Consider the following 12,562-nt stretch of genomic DNA (forward strand, 5'->3'; position numbering starts at 1 on the left):
GCGCGTCTCCGCTAACCCTTGCAGAAGCGCGCCTCTTTTTCAGGCTCGTTCATGTCCGGGCACTCGACTGATTACACCGTGTAACTTTTTTTTTTTTGTTCCTGGGTAGTAAGTGTTATTTCCTAATTGCTTATGCCTCAAAAGTATAGAAAATGGCTATTATTCCCCACAAACTTTTCTTTTGTGATCAGGACTGTGGTAAATACAGTATAATCGTAAATCTCGAAAAACTACTCACTTCTAAATCTTTTGTAGTCATTTTTGTATTACTTTAGTATAAATACATGTTAATTTGGATTCATATGTTGTTTTTTTCTGACTTTATGTGAACGAAAAGACACACATTTGCCCGTTTTCCCATTGGAAATAGTGATATTTTGAAATATCACTGTCCTGGTCACAAAAGCAAAGTTTGTGGGGAATAATAGCCATTTTCTATACTTTTGAGGCATAAGCAATTAGGAAATAACACTTACTACCCAGGAACAAAAATTGAGTTACATAGTGTTATCTTCAAGTTCTGATCCGACAGTACCCTCTAGTGGTAGGGCCATATGACTTAGTCAGTGGTGCTGATCTCTTCAAAATTACCGCAAATTACTTTGCAAAGCAAGTAGTTTAATTGGTAGATTTTTAAGCTTTATTACGTCGATATAATCAATACAATTTGCGGATTACAATGAAAGTATAAACATATTTACAAAATACAGCGCAATGTAGTCTAATGTTCAAGATACAGCAATGTTTCAGCGCGCTCACGTGTCTCCTTAAGGAGGACAACGGCCCTGCTTCCCTTTCAAAAAACACGGAAAGTTCTTCAGCGCTATTCATTTAGTTGAACGCCATGTTGTGGTTTGAGTCAATTTCCTTGGTCTATTATTGTATTATTCTGGTCCCAGTGCAGAGTGTCTATATGAGGCGTCTCAGGCTGTGGTAGGCAGCTACATACTGAGCAGCTAGTTCTGCTGTCCCGCTCCTACCAGGAGAGTCCAGGGAATTCTGTACTCCTGCTGGTGCACAAATCTGGGGAAGTACCTGACAACACAGAGTCTTCTGTTTCATGCTCAGCAGATGTTTGTATTGCCTCGGTGTCTGGCAGTAGTTGAGGTGTGGTTGGGTTCTTTGTGTCTCTAGCTGGACAGCAGTCTTAGTTTTTTCTGACATGTCAGTCCACTTTTCTATAGATTTTTAGTTTTTGGGTTCTGTTTTTTCACATTATTTTGTGTTTTCAAAGATGTTATTTAAATCTTTAACGCCCGGCTGCTTCCTAGTTTGGGCATTTTGATATTGTTTCATGTGATAGCTGTTTAATACGCTGGTCAGATTGACCGCTCATGGTTCTAGATATGCGGATAATCGTGGTCGTTCTAGTGGTAAAGTATTACAGAGATACCGCAGCTCAGCAATAATAGCAGCACAAAGCATACGGATTGTAAACAAAAGAAGAGACGGTACCAAATAAAATAGAGAAAACCCATTTGAAAACATATATTTGACCTTAGACAAGAGACAGACAGTGTCGTATTCTGTATATACTGGTTGTTCAGCAACTTCAAACTCCTTGCACAGCACCGTCCTCTCTTCCCCTTTATTTCAACAAAAAAAATATATACATACATTTTTTATAGCGAAATTTAAATAAATAAACAGGATCCATCAATGAGTCGGTTTTGTTTTTCTTATTAATTTAAACCTTTGTAAACTTTTTCTTGATGTCTCTGTCTCCCTGTTTCCTTCTCCTTCTCGTCTCCCTGTTTCCCTTTCCCTCTCTGTCTCCTTGTTTCCCTCTCCCTCTGTCTCTGTTTCCCGCTCCCTCGCCCTCTCCCGCTCCCTGTTTCTCTCCCCCTCCCTGTTTCCCCTCTTCCTCTCCCCCTCCCTGTTTCCCCTCTTCCTCTCCCTCTCCCTGTTTCCCCTCTTCCTCTCCCTCTCCCTGTTTCCCCTCTCCCAGGCAGACTGCCAAGATTCCAGGGAGGTGGAAGGTTTGTATTTGCAGTTGGTGGAGCTGATGTTTGATTTAGAAAGCAGCAAACAATGTGATTCAATAATGGATCCAGGTTTCTGAATTACCCAGTGTGTAAAGAATAAAGGACTTAGCTTCGCCCACATTTTTTTATTACTTGAAATTGATTACATCTGCCCTTATAAAACTTTACCTCAGTACCTTGCAACAGTAATAGTACAGTCTTCCCCAATGTGTTTCCCATGGTTATACTATGTATTTGCTATAGCTTACCATGCCTTGCCATGCTTTTGCATACACCTCACCATAGCTCTGTGTGCTTTACAATGCTCACCTATGTTGTACCGTGCTTTACTATGGTTTTCCATGCTTTTACTATGGGAAGTGTTTCTAAGGGTAATAACACAGAGACCCACACACCCAGCCCTGCTGATGGTTAGTACCTTCCCATTTCTGAATGGCTTCCCTAGGAGCTTGCTCACCCTCTCCCTGCATGCCTCCCCTTCTCCCTCTGCCGATGGCAACTCTTTTTAATATTTAAAAGACTTGTAGCATTGGGCAGTACATCTCTAGCTGTGGTCTGTGTTTCAGGGTGGCAGTGTCTATAGTGGAGTGTGTGACTCTGCTGGTCTGTGTTTCAAGGTGGCAGTGTCTATTGTGGAGTGTGTGACTCTGCTGGTCTGTGTTTCAGGGTGGCAGTGTCTATAGTGGAGTGTGTGACTCTGCTGGTCTGTGTTTCAGGGTGGCAGTGTCTATAGTGGAGTGTGTGACTCTGCTGGTCTGTGTTTCAAGGTGGCAGTGTCTATTGTGGAGTGTGTGACTCTGCTGGTCTGTGTTTCAGGGTGGCAGTGTCTATAGTGGAGTGTGTGACTCTGCTGGTCTGTGTTTCAGGGTGGCAGTGTCTATAGTGGAGTGTGTGACTCTGCTGGTCTGTGTTTCAAGGTGGCAGTGTCTATAGTGGAGTGCGTGACTCTGCTGGTCTGTGTTTCAGGGTGGCAGTGTCTATAGTGGAGTGTGTGACTCTGCTGGTCTGTGTTTCAGGGTGGCAGTGTCTATAGTGGAGTGTGTGACTCTGCTGGTCTGTGTTTCAGGGTGGCAGTGTCTATAGTGGAGTGTGTGACTCTGCTTGTCTGTGTTTCAGGGTGCTGTCTATAGCACAGTGTGTGTGACTGCTGGTTATAGTGAGTTTAATGTTGTGTGATCTCTCTTGGTCTCTGTTCCAGTGTTACGCTGTGGTATTGGAGGTCCTGCAGTGCTCACAGTATGGAGAGACTCTTGCTAGTTTTAGTGTTTCTCTCTTGATCTCTTTTGCAGTGCTCCTCTATGGAAGGGGAGGAGGTATCAGATATCTTGCGCCTCTGTGTGGGAGGCTGCCAGTTCACTGCTCAGAGAGACTCACTCTGTCGCTTTCAGGACTCCATGCTGAGCACCATGTTCAGCGGCAGGTTCCCTCTGAGACAAAACCACACAGGTGTACATCCACACCCACACACACACACACACACACACACACACACACACACACACACACACACACACAGAGGGATTTACAGACACAGTGACACACATACACACACACAGTGACAGACACAGAGTGACACACACACAGTTACAGACACTGACAAACACTTCACTGTTCACAAGTGAGTCTGTTTCATACAAACAGACACACACACACACCTGCTACTATTACTTCTGCTTTACGCTTCCTCGCTCCCACACTAACAGTGAATAACTCCCTCATTCTCAAGGAGGCCGCTGGGAATTTACAGTATATCTGGAGCTACTACTCCCCTGCTGAGTTGGGCAAGATGATGAGCTCCTTCGACAGCTGGGAGGGGCAAGGTACTCATTCACTCAATGCACTCCTCAACGTGTATTATAGTGCAGTCCCTTCGAGTGCCCACTAGATGGCACTGTAGTCATAATAACTGCAAATTCCTATTTAACAAAGGTGCTCTGTGACTATTACATTTTATTGTATTGTGCAATATTGCAATAACTGGTCATAACATGAGCCGAGCCCCAAACGCGTCGCCCAGCGAATCACCTTTTCCAGCCCGTCCACCAGCATAGCCATTTGGGTCAGGAACCCTGGGATACCACAGTCCTCCAAGGAGGGAGGGGCTGGCAGCCTGCCCGGTCCTCCAAGCACCAAGCACAACCAGAACCAGAATCACGATCAGTACCAGAGCCAGACCAGAGAGCCCGGGAACAGCAACACTGCCTCTGGTCCTGGACTCCAGACTAGTGCTTCTGATAAAGAGACCAGGAGCAGGGGCAGTGTGCAGTCCAGCATTGCTGCGGCTTTCAACCAGTCTGGATCCCCAGCACACAGACAGAACAACTCGGGGCCGGCAGTCCCAGTCAGCCCCAAACCCAGCCCCAAACCTAGTCGGGCTGTTAGCCTGAAGAGACTGGTGCTGCCTAGCTAGACAGAGCTGGGACAGAAGACTGGAGTGGGAGAGGGGGGAGCACAGGCCCAGCAGGGGATGGGCAGCACACCAACACAGGAGGGAAGAAATTAGAGGAATGGAGAGGGCTGATCTGACAGAGAAGCTATTGCCCTTTACCCTCAGCATTACATACGATACCCTACAGAGAGAAGGGGGTGCAGGGAACAGAGTGGCCGTGAGTGGAGTAGAACCCCAGAGTTAGGAGCACGAAGGCAATAAAGGGCACTCAGAAGACTGCATTGTCTGTAACTGAAACCTATTATTAATTTCAGTGGGTTAATGTATGTGTACTGTATTAGCACAATCTGTAACATGAGGAATATTCATAAGAAAACACAAGTCAAGCCCGTAGAGCTGTGTTGAAATTCACATTGTTGCATTTCCTGAGTCTTTTACCATAGGCTGGGTCCCTGGAGAATTTGGTTGAGCAGTCAGTGTGGGGTTCTTAACTTTGAGATTCGAGGTCACTACACAGAGGGGCTCCCCTGTATTAATACCCACCTTCAACACACACACACACGCACACACACACACACACACACACACACACACACACACACACACACACACACACACACACACACACACACACACACACAGCATAGGAACTGGCTCGTAGAAAATGTATATGTTGGTGTGGCAGGCTCTTTGGGAGCTCTTGTTAAAAACTGTCTGAAATGAACATTGAGTGTCTTGTAAAACAGGCTGTTTAATGGCTTGTGTCTCACTTTGAGAATTCATCAGCAGTGTAGATTAAAAGGGAAGGGAAAGAGAGAGATTGTATTCATTTAACACAGTGATTCATCAAGGACTAATTTGCTCCTGCATAAACAGACAGCCGTGAATGAGAGCGCTTGTAGAAGCCTCCTCATCCATCTGCTTGAGTCGAGGAGGAATCTCTATTAAATCTGTGCGCAGGGTCCAGAACTGCCTGATTGCTCACAAAGTGAAAAGCTCCTCAGCCGAAGCATCCCAGGGTTAGCAAAGCAGCAGAGCAGCAAGAAGAGGCCGTGGAGTTGTAAGGAGACACCCAGACACGCTGCAGTCCTGAGTTAGAGGAGCTGCTTCTTAGCTGGGTCAGGTACACACTGCTGCAGCCCCCATCAGTCTTCTCACACACTTTTTCAAACACAAATGTAAACATAATATCAATAATACTGGCAATGATACTGTGTTATAAACCATTACCAGAGGCACACGGATTGTATTAAATTGTACACGGTACTGTGTATTGGAAACTGTAATGAACCTGATAGTGATTAATGTGTTAATGTGTTCAATTAGTCCTGTGAGGATTGTTTAAGTAAAGTGTGGTGTGCATTAAAACACCTTTCCTGTGTAATACAGTATAAATTCCCAATGGTTACTCTGGTCCCTGTGTTATTACATTATTACGTAGTGTGGGCTACAAATTGAAATAACAGATCAGATTTAATTTCAATGAGGTGTGTCCCCCTCAATGAACCATAAAGCCCAGATCAGCGCTGCTCCCCTGATGCTGCTCTCTGGATTGCATTGCCGTTATTAGATCACTGATGCAGACCAAGTGTTAGACAGCATATCAACTCCCTTTGAACTCATTACCAGCAACAGACTGAATGCCACCTGATGCTGTTACCTAACGAAGTGTAGAAATCTTTGACACTCAACAGCGTGTGTCAGTTAGCTGGAGCAGCAAGAGATAACGCAGAATCTTAACCACCCCCCACCCCACTCCCTGAGCCCTGTATATCTGTTAAACTTTATCCAACATTTCAGGAAGAATATTTTCCAGCAGCTACCCTGCCCGCATCTTCTCTCGAAAGTAAATTCTCATTAAAGTAAGCTTTGATAGTTTTGAGTAAATTTGCCACCTATTACTGCAAAAGTCCAAACTTGCTGTTCCTTAGGAGTCTGGGTTACTGGTGAGGGGGCTGAATAGGTTCCTCAGTGATTACTAACTCCTAATTCCTTCAGGGACATTGAGGTTGTACATATACAATATACTATATACATGTACTAACTCACTCCCATGCAGACAATCATATCTCTATACCTGTCCAAATGAGCCGCTGCAGGGAGCAAGCTGACACAAAGAAGGAGCTGTTGTGCAGCATTGACATTGGAGGAGAGAAAGCTCCATGCAGAGCCCTTAACATGCCAGCATGTATTAGATATGCACCCGACAGTGGTGCTGATTACTAGAACAACCTGCCTGCCACTCTGGAAATGAAGAGGGATTAGCTGCCCAAGCAAAGCACCCCCTACTCTGGCTGATCCTGCTTGGAAGTCTTACATTCCTTATGTTTGTGGTTCTCTCCTGATGTGCACAAATATCCAGTTATCCTGACAATAAACCAACAAGTGTCTTGATCTTGACAGTTGAGGTCTAGGGAGCAATAGATATTAGGAACCATAAAACAGTGATGAGTTTTATTGTTCTTACTGGGTGTAGCAGACATATCTCTGAAAATCAAGTTGAAACTGATGTAAAATAAGGCTTGCAGGTTGAGATTAAATCAATTGGGACTCTATCTGTCAGCCCCAGTCGCTGACTGGCATAACTTGATCTCTCCACCTCACACTGATGGAGGAAGTTACCTACTGAGTGTCCAATGTGAAGGACAGGAGAGGTGGGTTTCGTCTCGGACAGCAGAACAAACATACATAGGCAGAACACGAGGGCTGTGAATATCCCAGCCACAACATTAGATAGAGAGCTGAACATCAGCCTTTCTGGAGCAGGGTGTGGACCATGCTGGCTAATTGGTGCAGAGGGAGCACATTGTCCCTGGGACTCTGTCTGCAGTTCCGCAGCATCCCTGTTACATTTTCCTTGTGTCATATGGCTATGTTGCAATGCTTAGAGAGCTCTGGATTTCTGGCTGCAATCTGTGTTAATGTCATACACTTCCCTTCAAGAAGTATTGGGACACAGGGTAGTGTACATTTTTGCTTGTGAGCCACCTGATGCAATTAAATGTTGAAGCTGTGCAGTTGCAGACTTTGTTCTTTAAAGCTAGCAGAGAGTGCTAAGAAGGAATAGGAGCCCATGGATCCTTTGGGAATTTCCACAGAAACACAATAACAGGGAAAGGGAGTTCATTGGACTGGAGTGGACTGCAGAGCAGCTGTGAATACCCCCCACCCCACCCCCCATAGAAAAACATTGCATCTTAATAGAAAGCGCTCTGCAGCTGTTGCAAAGTGAAGCTGTGGTTTAACAGCACTTTCCACAGGTACGGGGAAGGATGTCACAGTGTTCTATGATGTCTCTTGTTAATCATCCATAACCTACACACAGCTGACTTCACTCCTCATTAAAAATGCATTGCAGGGTATCTCTTTCATGTTTAAACACTTAATCAGTGGGAAAACAATCTGACAGATGTCTTCATTATTATCTAAAAGCATTTGCAAGTGGCACAGGTTCATGTCCGTACTAAATGTACAATAACCTTAGCAGATTCTCGGAGAGGTTTCAGTGCCTGGTTACTGCCATGTTTCAGCGAGGGTTATTTCAGTATACAGGAGCACATTGTTTTGGTTAGTTCTCCCCGTTTAACTTACGGTTGCATGCTGCACAGTTTCAATAGGATCAAAGACACAGCAGGTCTAGAAAGCGTGTGTGTTTGTGTGTGTGTGTGTGTGTGTGTGTGTGTGTGTGTGTGTGTGTGTGTGTGTGTGTGTGTGTGTGTTAAACATTCTATCCACTATCCACCCAGCTCTCCAAAGCTGGTGCACATAATACAGCGTTCATCATCTTCACGTCACTAGACCTCAGCTACCAGTTCTGTACAAACCACTCTGAAATACATTAAATTGATATTGAAGGAACCAAATAGGATAACAGGATCAACCAACAGTCATTTGGGTGCGGTTTTACAATGTTTAGTGAGGAATTTGTGAAAGGAGGGGGGGGGGGCATGTTTCAGTACACCATTAGGTAGGATCAGATGTCCAGGGGCAGTGGGGGGATGGGAGAAGAAGGGCAATGATCGGTGTGATTGATTGTCTCTGAACATCTATGCACTTCATTTTGCTACCCTACAATATGGTTTGTGGCTTGGTTCAATACTAAGATGCTGGGTGAGCGAACATCAGATTGATCAAATTCACTTGATTCTAAGAGCTGTCTCACCCCAAGAATAATCCTCTGAATTTGGGACCCATTCAAAGCTTGGCGGTGTGATATCTAGATGCTCTGCAATGCAGCTTTGGTTTCTTTGGTTTTCCATAAACTCTACTTGAAAGTCAACATGTTCAAACCAAGGTCATGTGGTACAATGAAAGGACCCAGGCAGGCCCAGAACAGCCAGGAAAAGTGATCAGGAACAGCAGAGACCCCCAGGGACCTCTGCACATAGATGTTAGCTCATCTCAATATCAGAAACAATCTTCACTGGAAGCACAGCAGAGAGACACCCAGGGATCTCTGCACGCAGATGTTAGCTCATCTCAATATCAGGACCAGTCTTCTGGAAGCTCAGCAGAGAGACACCCAGGGATCTCTGCACACAGATGTTAGCTCCATCTCAATAGATAGTTCCTATAAAATGCAATTCCATCTCAACCCTCATTAAAGGCTTATTGACTGATTACTTGTGGACTACATTGATCAAGCACATATAAATGAAAGCAAATGCAGCTCAGTGGATGGTATTTAACAATGTTTGAGGAGATGGAGAATACTTTGAATCAACAAACGTCTAAAGCTTTGACTTGCTTAAATGATTCGCTTTCTAGAACTGCGAGGCAGGAGGTTCTTTCAAGTTGTTTAGGTTATGCCACCAGTGAAAACATTCCCTGCTAATTGAGCACACAGCAGTTGATCTCTAATTATACTGGAGCAGCCATGGCCGGAACTAGCTATGAGGACACCGAGTTTGTATCCTTAGATGTTTTTTTGCATCATCAATGCTGATGCTCATGTAAATATTCTGGTAATGTACAAAAGACTCCTTCATTTTCTCTGTTGGTTTACCATGTAACATAGATTTGGAGGTTGAATAATAAATACCAAGCAGTCATATACACACTGCCAGCTATAGCTTGAAACCTAAGTTTGACCTCGGTAGAATCTCAGCTCTGGTTACGATGCTGGGAGCAGGTGACTCTCTTGGCTTTAATTGCCCTGATTTGACAAATGAGGATCCGGTGCAACTATGGAAAACATGGATCACAAAGGCCTAGAAGTTAAAATTATATTGAATTCAATTTGGTGTTGTATTAAATGCATGCATATATATATATTATATATATATATATATATATATATATATATATATATATATATATATATATATATATATATATATATATATGAAATACAATATTAGGACATTACATCGCAACAACCACAAATGGCAGGTGCAAGCATTACCCCGTATCATCTTGACATTCATATTCACTTGTATTCATCATCACCGCATGTGTTAAAAGTCAAACGAAATTATACTGCAGGTACAAAAGAGTTTAACAATAGGCTCGCGTTTCCCGGCGGTTCTGCAAGCAAGCTGTTATATAGCACTGTAAATAAATATGTATATTTTGTTCCTGGGTATATTTTGTTACATTCATCTCCATCCACGCTTGAGCGCTTGGGAGAGACAGCAGTTACCTGGGACAGCTCAGCGCGCAGGACCCGCCTTCTAGGGAGAAACACCCTTGGAGACCACGTGACTCGACATCCCCCGGAGCATCTCGGAGACAACAGGCAACAGTCGACACTGTGTAACTGAGAGAGAAAGAAAGAAAGAGAAGGGGTGGAGAGAGAGAGTGAGAGTGTGCACGCTCGGGCGATCAGTGGTAGTACTGCCTGGTTTAAGATAAGGGAGGAGCTGTAGACCACAGACAATCTGAGATACAAACACAGTATCTCATCTCTGTATATATAATTGATGAACTTTTGCTTCACTAGCTCGGTTCGGGGTGCCCAAGTGCGCGTGTTGCCTTTGAAGGATATGTTCCCAGTCACTGTTAGAAACCGGAGGAGTGTGTATCTCGGCTCAGCTCCCTTCTGCAGGGGCTAGCCTGAGCGCCTGTACCACCTCTCGCTGTCTGCCCGACTTCGGTTCCTCAACTTTGGGGTGCCAGGCTAAGGGAGCCCCGGCAACTCGCAAGAGAATGCCGGTCAGGAAGGGACTGCTGGCTCCTCAGAACACTTTCCTGGATACCATCGCCACCCGCTTTGATGGCACCCGTAAGTTGTTTAATTGCACTGGCAGTCTCCTCTGTCTCTTCTTATCCCCCGCGAGTTTAATCGTTCTGTTGAGTACATGAATGGTTTAAAAGGAAGTTATGTGAATACAGTGTGATACTAATCCAGTTCGTCGGGGGTTATTATTATTGTTTGTGGTATTATTGGTGTCGTTGATATTCTGCAAACAAACTGTGTTGTCACAGGTCATGGAATGAAAGGGAAACCCGATTGCTCTCAAGCGGGAGCCGTGGGAGTCAGACTTTTAAACCGCATTTAAACCGTGAAGAGGGATGGAATGTAGTGATAGGGTCTAGGTGATTCCCCGTTCATTGTGTGTGTGTGGGGGGGGGGGGGGGGGGGGGGGGGGGGGGGGGTTTATTGTTAATGTGGGGACAAAATTTGAGAAAATGTCCCCTCAAAAATAGCAACTCCTGAAAAAACGACCTTGTGGTGACGTCCCCACTTTGTAAAACACCCTTTTAAGAACTAAAACTGTGTGTGTGTGTGTGTGTGTGTGTGTGTGTGTGTGTGTGTGTGTGTGTGTGTGTGTGTGTGTGTGTGCCTGTGTGTTTTCTAAGAGCAATTAATAATAGTCCACGTTGGACACTTTTATTGCTGGTCTGCAATCTGTTATCTGCGGGTTTTTGGGTTGTCAAGCGAACCATGGGTAATACCTTCTTAACGTCTCATTAGCATTTAATTGAGCAATTAAACCTTCCATTTCAAACACTATAAAAGGAAGTTCTTTTTCAAAAGGTTACCACCACCAGATACTGCAATGTAGTTAATAACATGCAGCTGACAAAGCTGCAAGCATGCCTGCAGTGCAAATGTGTTAAGCGGCTTGCACTTTCTTGGTGTCTTGTTTCTGTAATCTATATGAGTTAGACGTCGCGGTGGTGCCCGGTTGATGAACCACCACGTGACTGCAACAGGGGCCCCTAAAGACCATGAGCCGGCAGATGTTTCCATTGGGTAAAACGGGGAAGATTCTCGACTTACAGACTGTGCTGTTTACATCTTTGTAGTTGACGATGTTACCAGGTCACGTATCTTATTCAAGGCAACACTGCAGGTCACTTCTTGTGCAAATCCAGTCGGAATAAATGGGCTCTAAAGGCGAGAACTTAAATCGGTCATATTAATTACGGCACAGACGCTCTTATTCATTTTAAAATAACTGCCGCTTTCCAATTGGTTATTATTCTTTTTGGTTTTGCATACCTATAGAGTCAGGAAAGTTTTTTTAATTTTTTTTTTTTTTTTATATCTATAACATGCATTATGTGACATTATACAGTATCCTGCCAGCAATTTTAAACATAACGCAGATTCGTAATTATAAGCGCACTCGCTAAAATGTAAGTCACTCTGCCAGCGCTGAGAGTCAGTAGAATCCGAACTTCCAATATCCACCAAGCATTCACGCTAGTGCTAAATTTACACTGTTAAAAAAAGAAAGCAAAGCGTCGATCTTACAGTGCTTCATCTAATTAGCTCGTTAGGTTATTTTAACTTTTTTAAGAACGTAAGCTATCTGTATGTAATTTGATACATTACATTTAGCCTTACCTTTTGCAGTTAATACAATTTGAACAAGTTATCATAAAATATAATTACATACAATTTAAATAACACTTAAAATTATGGATGGGCACCAATATCGATGTTTTGATATGATATCGATATCGTTCGATATCGATAATAATTTTCATATCTTGATATTTTGGGATTTAAAAAAATTCGCAGAGACATACTTTGCTAATACTGCTACAAATACAAACACGGTATAATCAAGTTTATTTTATATTAAGATACAACACACCCCCTACAATAGCAATCATTGTTAGTCTCGTAGGCAAACACCACACACAAAGTATTATTGAACTATTGTATTCCATTGATTGGCAGTTTTCTTTTTCTAAGAACTCGATTAACAAATGTATTTAAAACATTCAATAGCTA

At 43.7% G+C, this 12,562-nt stretch overlaps 1 protein-coding gene across 1 annotated transcript in view; it reads left to right on the forward strand.

Moving 5' to 3' along the window:
- Positions 1 to 10,157: 10,157 nt before the first annotated feature.
- Positions 10,158 to 12,562, forward strand: part of LOC121322761 (potassium voltage-gated channel subfamily H member 8-like) — a 75,347-nt gene continuing 72,942 nt past the window's right edge. Inside the window, exon 1 of the mRNA XM_041263038.1 lies at positions 10,158 to 10,597. Within this exon, the coding sequence (XP_041118972.1) occupies positions 10,522 to 10,597 (76 nt within the window). The 5' untranslated portion in view covers positions 10,158 to 10,521. The remainder of the gene's footprint in view (positions 10,598 to 12,562) is intronic.

This window comes from Polyodon spathula, chromosome 11 (assembly GCF_017654505.1).
Source record: "Polyodon spathula isolate WHYD16114869_AA chromosome 11, ASM1765450v1, whole genome shotgun sequence".
Taxonomy (NCBI): Eukaryota; Metazoa; Chordata; class Actinopteri; order Acipenseriformes; family Polyodontidae; genus Polyodon; species Polyodon spathula.